Genomic DNA, 17,629 nt, shown 5'->3' with positions numbered 1-17,629 from the left:
GATAGGTAAGGCATGCCTTAAAACGGCATGTGTGGAAAAACCTACACATAAGTAGATAGGAAGTGGATATTATTATTTTGGCTACATTAATATGCATATAGTTCATAGAAAAGATAAGGGATAATTCTACCAGAGTCCTAAAACCTCACTTTAGGTATGAAGTTAAACCCTGTGCACAAACCCTTGCCAAAGGATAAAGACAATTTGGAGAGAATTCAAAGTAACCATGATGGGGAGGAGACTGCAATATGTCTTATGGGGGCGGGTGAAAGGAAATGGAATGTTTAACTTAGATTTCAGGAGACATAGGGCAATTGTCTTCAATTACTTTAAGATATGTGTAGTAGACATTTGGTTTTTGGCTACTCAGTGTCACGACTTCACATAACAGCCATATGTATTTGGTGATTCATTTGTTCCTTCAAATTTATCTGAAATTAGTGCTGTCCCTGGACTATTAAATTACATCAGTCATTATATTTTCATTTTTGCTTAGGTCAGTTTAGCTGAGTTTTTTGATTTGCAATTAAGTTTTAACTAATACAAAATGTCATCTCTAAAAAGCATTAGATCTCTGAAGTCCCTAAGGATAGACCAAAATGTGTAAACTACACGCTAGAAGTCTTCAGTTAAATGGCAGAAACAAATTTTATTTTTTTAATAAATTTATTTTTGTCTACATTGGGTCTTCGTCGCTGCACGCGGGCTTTCTCTGGTTGTGGTGAGCGGGGGCTACTCTTCGCTGTGGTACGCAGGTTTCTCATTGCGGTGGCTTCTCTTGTTGCAGAGCTCAGGCTCTAGGTGTGCGGGCTTCCGTAGTTGTGGCTCGCGGGCTCTGGAGTACAGGCTCAGTAGTCGTGGCGCACGGGCTTAGTTGCGCCGCGGCATGTGGGATCTTCCTGGACCAGGGATCTAACCCGTGTCCCCTGCATTGGCAGGTGGATTCTTAACCACTGCACCACTAGGGAAGTCCCAAATTTCTAAGAATAAGGACTATCTGAAGACAAAATTATCGTTTAGGAAGATAATTCAACCTTCAAATTTTGATGGTTAATTAATAAAGGTGAATTTTGAGGTCTTTTTTAAACTGAAGAGTCTATGAAAGTATCTCTAAATAAAGTTTAGGAAGGCAAGCACAATACTGACAAAATTTAAAGTTATTATAAATATTAATTTTAGTTCAACTTATACAGTTGTATTATTCATATGCTGATTTTATACTTTCTTAGTATGTTATGCTTCTTATATATTTCAATATTTTAATATCTAGTGGATTTTAAAATCACTTAATAGACCTTAAAGTCTAATGTTTAAATAGAGAGGCTTGTATAGTTGTATCTTTGTTTTGATATCACAACTGTAATTTTATTGTGTATGAAGTCTCTACTTGGGAACATAACCTTAATCGTAACATTATTCCCAATGGGAGAAAATGACTTGCTGCAAAATAAGCTATTTGCTGCAAAACAGGACAAATGCTTCTACTGATAGGTTAGGACTTCGGTCATGAATTACTGAAATACTTAAAGATCATTCCCTTGCCTGTTCTTAATTCTTGAATAAACAAGTGAAATCAGCGAAATAAATAAAACCAGCAGGGAGATAAGTAAAACGAACCTCAAAAAAATTTAATTCATGAGATACACTGCAGTATTTATGTATGTTTGAATATGCTGAGAAAAAAATATCTGGAGGGATACCTATCAAATTATTAACAGTTTACCTTGGGCATGTGGAACTGGGGTAGGGTGAAGGAAGTGCTCTTTTAAATTCATATACTTTAGTATTGTTTGAAATTTTACAATGAGAATTCACTACTTCTGTAATCATCAAAACTATAATAGAAATTTAAAAAATAAAAATAGTAACAAAAAGTAAAAAACACACAGTAATTTTAGGAGGTATGGAGAATATATACAGTATATATTACAGTAGTTTTAAAAGCTACATTGAAGGTATGGAGAATTAAATCATATGGCATAGTTTTAAGAGCCACATTGAAGGTATGGAGAATTAAATCATATGGCATATTTTTCCACTAACACTGTGGTGGTAAATATAATTGTGTAGTCTATAATCAAGGAAACAACATTAAAGAAGCCACTTTTAGCAACATCCCGATTTAAAAAGTCCTCTGGGATAAAAGCCCTTAAGCAGTGACCCTTCAAAGTGGATATTAAAACTGAAAACAGGGCTTAACTATTCCTAGAGGATCTACAGGAAAACATGTCAATCTGAAAACTTCAGACAAAAGGAAAAGCTTCACAGAAGTAACTTTGGAATACTAAAACAGTTAACCAAAGGCCAGAAATTGTGTGAATGAGAATTCCAACCAGTCCAGACCCAAAACTAAATCACTGAAATCTTCATAATCTAGGGACGTAGGTTAGGGGCATCTACTTTACCCATTTGTTTATCATTTCTCCCAATTTCTCAATTGGTCCACTTTTTATCTCAATGATTTTAACCTAAAAATACTGCAATTTTAATTGGAAGGAATAAAATTAATTCCATCTAGATTAACTTTAGGTTTATTCTTCTAGTTAAAAGAACTAGAAAAATTTGAAACTAATGATTTTCCATTATCCATTTTTTTCCTCATCACTATTTCTAGCTACTTAATGAATATTTTGGGAGGTAATACTTTGGATTTCTCATGGGTCCCTAAAGTTCTGTATATGGGGAAATCTTTTTTCTCATGTTCTAGTGTTTTCTCCTTTTATTGAAGTCATCAGGGATGACAAACTTCTATTATAAACTTTTTTCTTCCAACAAAGAGGATTCTTTAGGTAACTATCATGTTGATGGTTAAATATCCTCAAAGTTGGAACATCTGTAACTAGAAGTTTCCGTCTTTTGCAAGCTACATAGTTAAGTGCTTAACTAATATAATTTTGCACTCCTAAAAGACTGTTCCTGACGTAGGTGTCAAAGGCATGTGTAGGATTATACTCGCAGCATAAGGAATATGGAAAACTTCACAAAATCTAATCAGAAAATTATTATAAATAGCAGAGATAAAGGATATAAAGTCATAATGACCATACTTTATAAAGTTACAACAGCTGGAATTTTGCTGTTTCTCAATGGATTACTGTATTGTAATTAAAAAAAAAAGATTCATCATAACTAAATATATAAAGTATTTAGCATGATGCCAGGTACAAAATGACAATTCAATAAAACTTAGCTCTATAATGAACAATGGATTAAAACAATAAAGAAAAATATAAGAAACCAAAATGGAGAAAAAAAGCTTAGAACTAATTTCCTGGAGTATGTATTTAAATGGAAAGTCGAAGCTCACAGAGAGCAGTAAGAAATTCTGCATTTTCTGGATCTATCTTTTGGGCCCTTTCATAATACTCAGCAGCTTGCCTCTTTTCTCCCTCCAGCTTGTAAACAAACCCTAGGGCACTTAAACTCTGCACATCTGAATCATTGTGAGCAAGTCTCTTGGAAGCCAATTTCTTTAGAGCACTTGCCAGTTTAGTACGCAGAGATGACCTGTCTTTGACCTTTAAGGCTTCTAAATAATGGTGGATGGCAGTATTTTCTGATTTACAGTGAAATTCCTGAAAGCGGCCATAGTGGTAGTGGATCTGATGTTTGTGGTCATCAGTTATGTTCTCCAGACGAAGAGCTTTCTGAAAAATGTCTTCAGCGTTGCTATACTGGCCTCCCTCAGCATACATGTTGGCCAGGTCCGTGTAGGCAAATGCAAACATAGAATCTCGCTCCACAGCTTCTTTGAAATGAAATATGGCTGATGTAATCAGCTCATCAACTTTCAGTTTATCCTTTCCTTTAGGTCTGTTGCGAGTGGCCTTCTTGATTTGGATCATTTGTGCCCTATAGCAAAGTCCCATTTGGTGATGCAGGAAAGAAGAGGTTGGTGTCGCCTCTAAGGCCTTTTTCAAAAGTTCAAGAGCTTTGTCCCAGGAATTTTTTCTCCTATAGAATTTGGCTGCATAACGAAGAACGTAAGGTTGGGATGATATCTGGTCCAGGATTTCTTCAATATACTTTTCCCCTTCGGCTTCTGCATGTACATCTTGAAGCTTCAGCGCCAGAAAAACCTTAATATAGGAATTATCTGGGTTCAGGGTAACAGCTTTCCGCAGGGGGCCCAGAGAAAAGCTCTTTATAGACCCTTCTCTGTCAGAATCATCCAGCCGATACACTGTGATGGCATAGCCGATGTTAAATTCTGGATTGTCGGGTTCTGCTTCCAGAGCCTTCTCAAAAGCTGCTTTAGCCTTTTGGTAATACTTTCCTCCAAATTTCAAGAGTGCCCACCCTTTCTCACAGTCAATCTCTGGACGCTCCAACTTGTAGTCAGAAGGACTGGACAATTTCTTGCAGACATTCCCTACCTTGTCTATATACTTCTGAGCTTCTTTAAGCTGGTCCATGTGATAATAAACCCAGGCGTAGTTTCCCCAAGTGACCAGACTTTGTACTTCTTCTTTGTCCGAGTGTTCTCGCTGTATTATTTCTTCTGCTTGTTTCAAGCACTCTACAGCATCTTTATTTTGGCCCTTTAGGTGTTTCACATAGGCCAACAGGTTATAAAGAGTGAGTCTGGATTTTGTGGTAAGAAATTCAAGCTGTTGCCCTATTGTATCTTCTACATCAAACAGATCAATGTCTTCCTTAAGTAAGTTCCATGTGAAGTGACATTCTAACTCCAACAGAATGGCCTTCAATGAGTCCTTAGGAATTTCACTGTCAAAGATAAAATCCTTTTTAATTTTTGAAGAAATAAAGGAAATAATAAATTTTTAAAGCTTAAACAGGTTAAGCAAAGAACTATATTTTAATCTATTTGATCTCACAGTTAAAGCACTAGGTTTCTATAACTCTATACACAGAGGAAACTAGTATAGTTATGTCTTAAAATATTTCATTAAATTCACATTATTTATTGCGAAACCAATTCTGGAGAGATGACAGTATTTTCTATGTTATAGGGTATCTATTTTCTTTTGGCAGTCACTAACCCACAAGCACCACCTACTTTTAGAGAGGGGAATTTAAAATATCGTATTTACTAGTTCTGAAAATTAAGAATAATAGATATATACACAGTTAATAAACAACATAAAAATTTATTTTCTGTATTATGAGTAGTGAAGGGAAAGAGGAGAAGGTGAGAAATAAGAAAAAGAAGTACACTGAAGGAGAGAGAAGCCACATGAATATATAATTTTTGCAGAGAAATAAAGAAACAAACAAAGGAAACCCCACAGAGAAAAAAAAGACAGAGTCAGAAAGGAACAGGAACAGGAATACCAAGAGACGGGAAGAAGTATAAGTTTGAGATATAACAAAGATTTAGAGAAAATGGGGAAAAAGCAAAAGGAGGGTTAGTAGGTTTTGATGTTATGTGCTATATCCTTCTGACCTTTAGGATTGTGGGCATAAATAAAGGCTACCACCTATTATTAACTTAACATTACCCTTAATGCTCACTTCACAAATATTTGTTGAACTCCCTTTGTGTGAAGCACAGTGTTATCTCTGCAGGGCCTAGTTTCATCTCTGAAACTAGGAAGCTGAAGGGGAAAGGAAGGGATAGGAAGTATTTATTCATTACCGAAAGGCTTTTATGTGCAAGATGTTCTGAATAACCCTGGGGACGTAACTGTGAATAAGACACAGCCCTGCTTATACAGACCTTATAAGTACACTAAGTACACAGTCAATTACAACTCAGCATTCCAATAAAGTTCCATGCAAGTGACTCAGGAAGGGCACATAGTCCAGTGTTGTGGACATCTGGGGCCTTCATTTGGTGGAACATCTCCCCCTACTCTTAGTCCATGTGATCTGAGACCGGCTGTCTACACTTTCTTCCAGTCTGTAGGAAAGCACACATATTCCAGCCATCCCTTGGACCCAGTGATATATTCAGAGATAATCCAATTAAAATATAATTTTGCTGAAATGGGGCTTTGCTGGAACTCTCTTCCAAAAATTTTAAGCTTGTAGAATATAAGCTGGAGTTGCTGGTGGCCATCTTTCCAAACTCTTGGGGACAGCCTGCCTGAGAAAGAATCAAGCATAGAGGAAAGCAGGGCTTAGACAGGAATAAAGACAGATTGCTTGTGGTGCTGATTAAATACTTGGATCACTCTATCCATCCCTGGACTTCTACTTTTTTAAGGAAATAATCTCTCTTTTTGCTTAAGCCAGTTTGAACTGGGTTTCTCCTGTCTGCAACTGACAAAATCCTGATTAATATACCTAGTTCTGCTGATGGTAGTGGTGAGGCAGTCAGGAAAGACTTTCTAAATCTACAATCGGCCACAATTAAGGGTTGAAAGAAATTTACAGAAAAAAAAAAAAAGCTACTTAAGGCTTCTCTCAAAGAGGGAAATATTCTAATTATCGGATAAATAATGTACAGCGTGTGTGTATTTCCCTTTATGCTGTGCACAGGACTCTCCTCCTTATATGTATGTATGCATATTTGTATAAATGTTTATGGGAACTATAGTATTTCTATCAAGAAACATTTATTGGGGACTTTCCTGGTGGTCCAGTGGTTAATAATCCGCCTTCCAATGCAGGGGATGCGGGTTCGATCTCTGGTTGGGGAACTAAGATCTCACATGCCGCGGGGCAACTAAGCCCGCACGCCGCAGCTACTGAGCCCGCACACTCTGGAGCCCACGCACCACAACTAGAGAGAAACCCGCACGCCGCAATAAAGAGCCCACGTGCCACAACGAAAGATCCCGCATGCTGCAACGAGGATCCTGTGTGCCGCAACTAAGACCCAATGCAGCCAAATAAATGAAAAAAAGAAGGAAACATTTATTGATCACCTCATGGCATACGTGCCAGGCAATACGCTGGTTGTAGTGAATACAGTAATGAGCAAGATAGAAAAAGGCCTTTTCTTCATGGTAATTCTATTATAGGAGAGGAGGGAACAAAAGGGGTTGACAAAAAATAAACATGTAAACAAATCAACAGACAACATAATTCCAGACAGTAATAAGTGTTAAGAAAAAAAAAAAAATCAAAGTAATGGGATTATGTGGTGGTGGTGGTAGTAGTGGTGTACTTTAGTTATGATTGTCAAGGAATTCTTTTAGTTGGGGCTGACCTGTGCATTGCAGGATATTTAGTAGCATCCCTGGCCTTGACCCAGTAGATGTAACTAGCATTCCTCCAGTGGTGACAACCAAAACTGTCTCCAGACATCACCAAATGTCCCCTGGGGGAGCAAAAATCACCCTGGTTGAGAAGCACTGGCTTAGACCATTCTGCCCTCAGATCTTTTATGACTTCCTCCTTTTCATTGTTGAGATCTTACTTCAACTCAATTGCCCCTTTCTAATCTTAATAATCAGTAGGGGAGCAGATAAACCAAGAAATCTGGTGTCATGAAAGCCTAAGGAAGAAAATGTTGATTTTGAAAAAAGAGAGAGAAATGTTTAATGTGCACAGCGATCCTAAGAGGTTGAGAAAATGAGGACAGAGATCACTGTTTGGGGAGGAGTAAAGTTGTGGGGGAACTTGTTGTTTTAACAGAACGGTAGGGATGAAAATATTACTGGAGTGGGTTGAGGGGATAATGGGAAGAGGAGAAGAAGTGGATATGGGGAATATAGGTCACTCCTTCAAGGAATTTTACTATGGAGTAGAGAAACAGAGGCAAATCTGAGGAAATTGTCAAAAATTTTTTCATATTTTTAATGACTTAATGATATGTCAAAGGGAAATGATCCAGTATTAAGGGAGAAAATGATTCTTGTGGGAGAGATGGGGATAATTGTGAGAAGGACAGAATATGAAGCAGAGTGAAACTATACACTGTTACTACTACTCAAATCTTTATCTCCAGCCCCAAACTCCTAACCATGGTTACTATGCCCTTTACCATCTGGCCCATGTCTACTTCTCTAACCTCATTTTGTACCACTTTCCTCATGCTCACTGCACTCCAGTCATACAAGCCTTTACAAAATTTTATTGTTTATTATTTCTTATGCCAAGTATGCACCTACGTCAGGGCATTTGTACCTGCTTTTTATTCCCTCACTCTGTGAATTCTTCCTAAGAGAGTACTAGGGTTTACTTATTCTCATAATTCTGGGCTTGGCTCAAATCTCAGCTCTTCAAAGAAGGCTACCCCTGACCACTTTAGCTCAAGCTGCATCTCCACCTTGCCTGCCATCCTACAGTCTAGTCTATCACATTTTCCTATTCTTCACAGCACCTTTATCAATATTTTCTGGGAGTTGGGAAGGAAGAGAAGAGTGCTTTGAATCAAATATGAGACTGAGGTTTTAAAATGAATTGGGCTGAGTCTTCAGGAACTGGAAAGAGGCTGTCCTAATAGCCAAAAGTGGCAGAAGAGTCAGAGAACTGGACTAAGTGCACAATTAGCAGTAGTGACTAGAAAAATAAAACCACTTCATATTTACAATCTAATCATATACTTCATGACATGTTTTCTATTTTTATAAATACTAAATTTAAACATTAATAGCTAACTTAGTATTATATTTAGTAGACATTTACATTCACTTATAATTACTAATTTTAATTTTTCATATTCTCTTGTGTGGTCTGTATATACATATAAACACATATATACAGGTCCCACATTTTAGTGATTGCAGGCTCTAGACCAGAGCTTTCTAATAGAACTTCCTGCCACGATGGGAATGTTCTTATCTGTGCTGCACAATGTGAGAGACACTAGCCACACGTGACCACTGATCACAAGAAATGTGGCTAGGATGACCAATCAACTGCTTTTTATATTTTATTTACTTTTAATTAATTTGAATAGTCACGTATGACTAGTGGTTACTGCATGGGACAGGACAGTTGAAGACACTGGGCCTATAGAGCTTAATGTATAAAAAAGCCTCAAGCCCAACAGGCTAGACCTCTACTCTAACTTGAAATTTTCCCTATTTTGTTCACAGTGATGGCTAAATTAAATGGCAAAGAAGGATATATTTGAGAAAACAACTTTATGCATAAGCCCTAGGTTCACTACAGATTCAGCTCAATAGTATAAATGTTACACTTGTACAATGTATTTCTAGAATCAGATGAGAGGTCAAAAGAAACACCCCCAAAAACCATTCACTTGCCACACTGCACATGTCAGGCAGTCTGCCAAGCACTTTACACAAATTACATTTAATTTTTATAACAATGTCTTATTATTTTCACAATTTTATGGATGAGGGCTGGGAAACAGTTTAAATTACATGTCCAAGGTTACACAGCTATAAAGTGTCCAAGCACAGATTCAAACCTAGTTCTGCCTGACGTAAACAAAAGGTTATGCCTTTTAACCATAATGCTATACTACCTCTTTCACATAAAAATTGGAGTTTTTTTTTTTTTTAAGAATAGTTTGCTTTAAAATATAGGATATGTCTAATGTATGTAAAATTCACTTTGCCTGGGAAGGACTTAAAAGAAAACAAGAGATTTTAGAGCAGCTTAAAGAGCAGGTAAGAGGTTGTGTAACTGCCCATTGGAAAAGACATGTCAGACAGTTAAAGGTCTCAGGATAAGAAAACAATGGTTTCAAATACGAGCCCTCAATCTAAAGTCATAGCATCCTGCATTGCTGGAGTTGTTTTGAGATGGAGCTGCTTTTCACTAGGACACGCTGTGGAGGGGCAGAGAGGGTGATTAATGATTCTTTCAAACAACAAAAGAGCTGGGTGGAAATGTATTAAAAGTGATCTGAAGGAAGGACAAAAATCTTAGTTATCAAAGATATAATTATCATCATTATTCATGTAAGGGAATTAAAATACCTTTTTTTCCATAATCCAAAGACGTATATGCTGATGATCTTCCAAGGTATTTATTCTATCTCTGATTTCTCCCCTGAATTCCAGACTTATCTAACTTTTAGTTTACATCTTCAATTAGAAGTTCAGTTGGCACCTCAAGTAAATATAGAAATTATAGAAATCTGGGTTCCTTGAGCCTGTTCCTCCCTTGGTTTTCCCACCTTGTTTGGTACCTCTTAGTCCCACAGGCCAAATAACCTAGGCGTCATCTTTGATTCCTATTCTTCAATAGGAAGTCCTGTTAATTCTCTCACCCAAATACATCTCAAATCCATCCACTTTTTTCCATTTCCACTGCTAGTCTAGGAAAATAGGAAAGACTATTACCTTTCCTTTGAGCTGTGGCAAAAATCTGGTCTCTGTTTCCACTCTTGGTCCCCATACAGTATTAGTAAACTTTTGAAAATGTAAACCAGATTATGTCAGTCTTTTGGTTTAAAATCTCCCAATAGCTTCCCAACACCCTTAGATTTTAATCTAGCCTTTGCCATGTCTTACAAGTCCCTAAAGGAGCTGGACTTGTCTACCCACCCAACCTTGTCTTCTCCTACTCTCCTCCTCATTATCTGTGTTTTAGACATACTGACCTTCTTCCTATCTTGAACATATCAAGTTCAAGGCCTTTTACACTTGTTTTTACTCTGCTTAAAAAGCTCTGCTCCTAAATCTTTGTATGACTAGCTCCTTCCTTTAACTCAGCTCAAATATTCCTTACCCAAGAGGCCGCCTGTGGTAGAGCTATCTAAAATAACCCCCTCCATTCTAGGTCACTCTCTTAGCACTATTTTATTTTCCTTATAGCTCTTATCACTTTCTGAATTATGTTGATTATTTACTCATTTATTCTTGGTTGTCTATTTCCCCCATTTAAATGAGAATAAGGACCTTACTCCAGTTTTATGTTTTTCACCTCTGTGTCCCCAGCATCTGTGATTTCAGGCATATAAGAGAAACTCAATAATAAATATTTGTTGAGCGAATGCAGTTATATACTGGTAGCTTCTGGCATTTCCAGCCCAGAGGCATGAGCCTAGCATTAAAAACAAAAAAGCACCTGAATTTCAGATGAGGGAATTCCTGCTAGCTCTTCCCATCTTGCTAATGGCTCCAAACTTTCTGCCACTTCAGTCTCCCCTATCCAACATGGGCTTACCAGCCCTCTGCCCAACCACAGAGTAAAATGAACATCTGCCTCTGCACAAGGACGATGAGGACGGAGGGCTGCCCCAGGCATTATGATGTGGCTGTGAGATCTCCAAGGGACATTCAGTTAGCCGTGTAAGTGCTTTGCCCACACTCTATGGAATTTATGCACAACTGGACACTTATGACAAGTTTTACTTTTTCAACTATGTCTACTTAATTTTTAAACTTTGTCTCTGGGAAGCTGGCAGAGAGAGGCTATTGTGTCTCAAGAGGCAACATCTATCTTCAGGTAATTTTGTGTGTGTGTTTTTTTGGTTTTGTTTTTTGCCAGGAAGGAGTAGTCTTTCATTTTTCTTGGGAGACAGTTAGTGCCCAATGGGGTCCACCCCTCTTCCACACCAACCTGCATCCACATACTGTGCACCCGCCTTTCCTTCCCTATTTCTTCAGGCTCCTTCCTGATACTTCCCACCTCCCTCCCTTCTTACAAATGGTAGAAGTGAGGCATTTATTAAATATTTTTAGTCAACATTTGCAAATATTATGTGCCCCCTTCTACAGTCCTAAGAGATGGATGCTATCAATTTTTACAGGTAAGAAACAGACCCACCGAACTGAAGAAACTTTGCTTTGGGTCACCCAACTCGTAGGTGGTCAAAGTCAGGATTTAGAACAAAGGGCTCTACGGGCTTCAGGGGCCCAAGGTCGGAATCTCCCACGCCTCAGCTTCCCGATGGAGACCATTAACTACCCACGTGCAGGGCAGGGGACCGGATTACATGGGTCAGCCTAGGACCACCCACCACACGCCAGTCAAGGAGACGAGAAAGAAAGCCTCATAAAACAGTGTTTGGGGTGGAACTAGAATAATCTGTCCACGGTACAAAGGAGGGGGAGAAGTCAGACCCAGGAATCAGAAGGCAAAATGGCAGGAACGGACGCGTGTGACGCCGGGCGCTGAGGCCTGCGGGGACCGGCCACGCAGAAGCCGCCCGCACCGGTCCGGGGCCAGCGACGACCAAAGCCGCAGGGAGGTGACAGGCCCGCGGGACGCGTCGCCCGGCACCCCCAGCCCCGCCGCCCCCCGGCCCGACAGTCCCGACCGCGGACGCCCGGGGCTCGAAAGAAGGGTCCGCTCGGCCACCCTCCCCAGCAGGCCCGCCTTCAGCCGTCCCGGGCCCGAACGGGGCTCCCGGGGAGCGTCCCCAACGCAGATGCCCGGCGGCCGGGCTCGGCCCCTTCAAAGGCCTCAGCGCTGCGCTGGAAATGGAATACGCGAGAAACGCGGGTGTGCCACAAAGGCCCCACGGAGTTGGGGAGAAGAAGCGGGCAGAAGCCCTCACCTCATGGTGGCTGGGCTCTGCGTCCGTCTTGGGAGGCGCCGGTCCTCTCCGCTTCTCCCCTCAGCGCTCGGCTGCTGCGCGGACTGAGCGGCCGCGTGCGTGTGCGCGCGCGCGCGAGCAAGATGACCGCAGCGCTAGTCCGCGCGCGCGCGGGCGCGCGGGCGTCCGCTTTGTTCAAGGCAGGACCCGAGCGGGAAGAGGAAGCTAGAAAGTGAATCTGATCCCCGACTAGGCGGAGTCCAGCCCCGGAAAACAGAAACTTCTGGAAGAGCTAGTTGAGTGGGCCCCGGAGCCGGCTGAGGAGTCGCAGTGAGAGGTTTGCGCAGCGCGGGGTCGTTCGGGGTGGAATTTACAGCTGGGCCTCGAGACTTCGGTATTGGCTCTCCCCTACCTCGCTGAGTCCACTTGCCTCAAGATTAGCTTTCTTGGGGGTGGTTGTTTGTTGTTGTTGTTGTTTTAACTAAAATGACAGGAGATTGCTCAGCGTTATTTTGGTTGGGTGGAGGCGATGCTCTTTACAGCTTTCTGCGTCCTAGGCTGGAACTCAAGTCTTGTTTCAGCCAACACAGGTGCAGTGCCGTGCACTTGTGCCATGATTTCCATTGGGTAAATCTAGAGAAACTTGGGGGCCAAAATGTGTATACATTCAACATTTTGGTAGCTATTGCCGAATAGCTTTGCAAAGATGTTTATACACCCCCCACCCACAATTGTATGAAAGTTCCCTTGCCTTCCATGCCCTTGCCAACCGAGCTTCCTATAATAAGGTCCCAATAAAGATGAGGTGGTATTAGGAATCTAAGCAGAAAATAGCGAATGCCAATACACTAAAAATTTTGTCCCCTTCGAATTCAATCATTCATTTCTTCAACAAGTTTTATTAAATAACTGCTAAGAGCCAGTCATTGCTGAAGGCCCTGTCAATATAGCTGGGAATAAAAGAGACAAGGGGCAAGCCCTACCCGGTTCACCGTCTTCTGCATTTTGTTCCTGGTTGTGCACAGAGAGGGGAGATAATCCTCAAACTTTGAGAAAACGTGTTCATCATCGAAACGTTTAAAAGGCACCAGCTTATCACTTTTATACCATCCTAGTCACTTTGCTTTCAAATGAATGGGCAGTGATGTACAGTTTTTACTATGTGGTCACTAGTTTTAAAAGTGCTGACTTTTTCATTCAGTTTTGCTGGAAAAAGGGGCCTGTAGATAAAGTCACTTCTTGCTTCCCCAGAATCACGTTAAACATGGCTAACGGTGTAGGTACAGAAGTGTAGTTAGTTGTGCGTTTGTGATTTTATTGCTCTCCTATTTGTTTGGAGATAATTTCTAGTGTGAGAGGTAAAGATAAAGAACATATAAAGCATTTTTTGTTAGGTGGTGCTATGGAGAAAAAGCAGAGAGAAGGTTGGAGTGCAAGGTGTTTTGCTGTTATAAATACCTTGGTGAGGGAAGGTTTCACTGAGAACGTGACAGTTGAGCAAAGATCTGAAGGGGGTGAACGAATGAGCACTGTAGATATGGGGCTAAGGAAGAGCGTTCCAGGCTGGGGGAACGGTAAGTGCAAGGCCTGGAGGTGCAAGCATACTTGGCAAGCGCAGATGGTGTGGTTGGAGTGCAGAGAGCAGGGTAAACGTCCTAAGAAATGAGGCCGGAGCGGTAATGTGGATGCGGTGGGCGTGTAGGCTGTTGTAATGTTTAAGTGGGAAGCCACATTTTAGAAAAAGTACTGAATGGTTTATTTGGAGGTAGAAAAATAAGCCCAGAATTTCCTCCTTCCTAAGGATGTAGAACATTTAATAGAGCTCTGTTTGAAAAAATTTCCATTGCGTAGGTAGTGTTTTTTCTTCCTTGTTCGTACTCCTTTCCTTTCCTTTCTTTTAGCTGTATCTGGGCCAAGAGATAGTCTTTGCTTATTAAGGTTTGCGTGGACAGCAACTAAACAATCAATGATAAAAACCAAAAGGGAAAAAAGGATCCTGGTTATCACCTTATATTGTTTAGGAATTCAAATTCAGAAAGACAAAAACCGTCTATAAAAATTTTAAAGGAATATACACTTTCAGGATTGGGAAGAAGCAAAGACCCGACTGTTGAGTAGGTGTTGAACATGCTGAAAGTACTGGATGGAATTTGAATCTCAGTCTTTTTTTCACAGACTGTTGGATTGGGTGGATTCTTGGGAAAATTAATCGTGTATTACCTTCTGAATTTATTCTCATCAACCTGTGAAACACAGCAACTAGAGAAAAAGAGAAATAGAACATGAAACATGGCAGCTGATCAAAAATCTGCTTGGGAAACTGAAACTTAAGTAATAACTCTTCCAAGAAATAGATGTAAGCCAGAGTTTCTCAACCTTGACACTATTGACAATTTAGGATGTTTAAGCAGCAATCTTACATCTCTCCACTAGATGTCAGTAGCACCCTGCAGTTGTGACAAATGAAGTTGTCTCCATATAATGCCAAATCCAACTTTTTTTGTTTTTTGTTTTTGTCCCGAGCGGCAAAATCCTCCTCTTCCCTCTTCCCCACAGTTGAGAATCATGTAAGTAATACCCTCATGTATATACCTAATTTATTTGAATTAGTCTTCCAGCACAGCCCGAAAGAGAGAGGAGGTGGACTTGAGGTAGGAGAGGGAAAGTGGATACAGATCAAGGGAAGTTGGGGGTGATACTGGAGTTCAAGAGATGGCCTGGGTGAAAGGATTGATATCCAGGGGAATGGCAGTAAAGGCCTACTCCCTTCAGCATGGGCTTCAAAGTGGAGGTGCCTGTATCACATTTGGTCTGGCTGGGGACAAGATACAGAGCTATGGACACAGACTGAGGGTGGGCAGTTCAAGCTGGGGCAGGCTGTAGGGTAGAGGCTTTTAGTCCCAATGCAGTTCCAGCTCTAGCAGCATCGTGAGCATGGAGACATTGGTGGCCAGGATGATCCTCAAGGAGGCAGAGCCAGTGGTGGTGTGTAGCCAGCAGTTAGCAAGGACTTGGGCTGGGGCACCTATAATAGTAGTGAATGGCAGGAGCTATGGCTTGGCTTGATTCAGGGTACATGAGAGACCCCCGCTGGGCACTTGGGGGGAACTCTAAATAAGGACACGGACTGAGGTTCTGTCAGGCATTTCCATGGGAGTAACAAGCTCCTGAAATTCAGTTGTCAATTTAAAGCCGTCAGTTACCTCTTGGTAATCCCTGGGTATATTCATTTGTAAGCTTGGCAATAGTATCTTTAGTACCAAAGAGCATCTGTTTTCCTGGATTTGCTGCTTGTTGTTTTTCTCTGCAAACATCCAGGCTGTCACACATTTTAGTTTTACTGAGCTCTGGGAAGTGCAGAGATCTCTTCCAGAGTTGGGAAGGATGGGAGAGAGAGGTGGTATTAGGTTATAAGTTATACACACTTAAGTAAATGTGATCTCTGGAGGTTGTCAAACACATCTCACACAAACACCTTACATAATCCAGAGATTTATTTTACATTAATGAGCTCTGCTTTCTGGGTACAAACGATGTATAACAATACCTGGGAAAAACTGCCTAGTTGAGAATTGACCACTTATCCAATAATTATTTACTTTTAATATTTCTGACTCGGGGAGTTGGCAGTGGGTTAGACTTATTTTAGTACCTTACAGCCTCCTCCCACCAACACAAGCACTTTTATGTTTTTGTTAATCTAATAAATCTCTTGTTCTAGTGATAAGGAAATTGTGAAGATTGCTTCTATGTAACTCTGATGCCTGCCCCTCAATGATATAAATTTTGCTCACTTCATTTCCTATAGAATTTCAGTAGAAATCCAAAGCCTTGCCCAATATTTCTGGGAATTCCCTGGGGACTTGTATTTTCTGTGGATTAGGGGTCCGCACCAGGAAATACAGGCAGCCTCCAGAATCTGGAAAAGGTACCAAAAGAATTGTCCCCTAGAGCCTCTGGAGGGAATTTGACTGTGCCAACACCTTGATTTCAGGCCAATGAAACCAATTTCAGACTTCTCATCTCTAGAACCGTAAGATAATAAATTAGTGTGGTTTTAAGCCACCAAGTTTGTGGTAATTTATTAGAGCCACAACAGGAAATTAATACATCCTCCCCCCAGACACACACAAGAATGAAAAAACAATAACACTGGTTCCTTAATTTTCCTTTTAAAAGCATTATTTGTTGTGTATTGTCTATTAATAAAATGTCATAATCAAAGATGATTGCTACAGACGATCTCTCAGATCCTTTAGCATCCTTTTAATATTTCTTTTTTCTTTTTTTTAACATCTTTATTGGAGTATAATTGCTTTACAATGGTGTGTTAGTTTCTGCTTTATAACAAAGTGAATCAGCTATACATATACATATATCCCCATATCTTTTCCCTCTTGTGTCTCCCTCACTCCCACCCACCCTCCCTATCCCACCCCTCTAGGTGGTCACAAAGCACCGAGCTGATCTCCCTGTGCCATGCAACTGCTTCCCACTAGCTATCTGTTTTACATTTGGTAGTGTATATATGTCAGTGCTACTCTCTCACTTCGTCCCAGCTTACCCTTCCCCCTCCCCATGTCCTCAAGTCCATTCTCTACATCTGCGTCTTTATTCCTGTCCTGCCCCTAGGTTCTTCAGAACCATTTTTTTGTTTTAGATTCCATATATATGTGTTAGCATACGGTATTTGTTTTTCTCTTTCTGATTTACTTCACTCTGTATGACAGACTCTAGGTCCATCCACCTCACTACAAATAACTCAATTTCGTTTCTTTTTATGCCTTAGTAATATTCCATTGTGTATATGTGCCACATCTTCTTTATCCATTCATCTGTCGATGGACACTTAGGTTGCTTGCATGTCCTGGCTCTTGTAAATGGACCTGCAATGAACATTGGGGTGCATGTGTCTTTGAATTATGGTTTTCTCAGGGTATATGCCCAGTAGTGGGATTGCTGGGTCGTATGGTAGTTCTATTTTTAGTTTTTTAAGGAAACTCCACACTGTTCTCCATAGTGGCTGTATCAATTTACATTCCCACCAACAGTGCAAGAGGGTTCCCCTTTCTCCACACCCTCTCCAGCATTTATTGTTTGTAGATTTTTTGATGATGGCCATTCTGACTGGTGTGAGGTGATACCTTACTGCAGTTTTGATTTGCATTTCTCTAATGATTAGTGATGTTGAGCATCCTTTCATGTGTTTGTTGGTAATCTGTATATCTTCTTTGGAGAAAGGTCAATACCAGCAAATGACTGAATCAATAACACTTCAAACAAAATGGCATAAAACAAGAGAAACTACTTGGCACAGTT

General features: G+C 40.4%; 2 protein-coding genes across 4 annotated transcripts in view; one reads left to right on the top strand and one right to left on the bottom strand.

Moving 5' to 3' along the window:
• Positions 1-647: 647 nt before the first annotated feature.
• IFIT5 (interferon induced protein with tetratricopeptide repeats 5) overlaps positions 648-17,629 on the bottom strand; it is a 42,147-nt gene continuing 25,165 nt past the window's right edge. For 2 of the 3 annotated variants that reach the window (XM_022569393.3, XM_030759312.2), the window contains exon 2: positions 648-4,728. In XM_022569393.3, coding sequence (XP_022425101.1) covers positions 3,285-4,728 — 1,444 coding nt within the window. In that variant the 3' untranslated portion in view covers positions 648-3,284. Of the gene's footprint in view, positions 4,729-12,331; positions 12,457-17,629 lie in introns of those variants that run through there. The other variant, XM_022569394.3, reaches the window with a different exon arrangement.
• LIPA (lipase A, lysosomal acid type) overlaps positions 12,547-17,629 on the top strand; it is a 100,387-nt gene continuing 95,304 nt past the window's right edge. Inside the window, exon 1 of the mRNA XM_022569398.3 lies at positions 12,547-12,647. The gene's annotated coding sequence lies outside the window, so the exon portion shown is untranslated. The remainder of the gene's footprint in view (positions 12,648-17,629) is intronic.

Source organism: Delphinapterus leucas, chromosome 16 (assembly GCF_059928025.1).
Source record: "Delphinapterus leucas isolate spDelLeu-1000000601 "Yukka" chromosome 16, BTC_Dleu_Yukka2, whole genome shotgun sequence".
NCBI classification, from domain to species: domain Eukaryota; kingdom Metazoa; phylum Chordata; class Mammalia; order Artiodactyla; family Monodontidae; genus Delphinapterus; species Delphinapterus leucas.
Note: the sequence above shows the minus strand (reverse complement) of the source record. Positions and strands in the feature narration are given on the sequence as shown.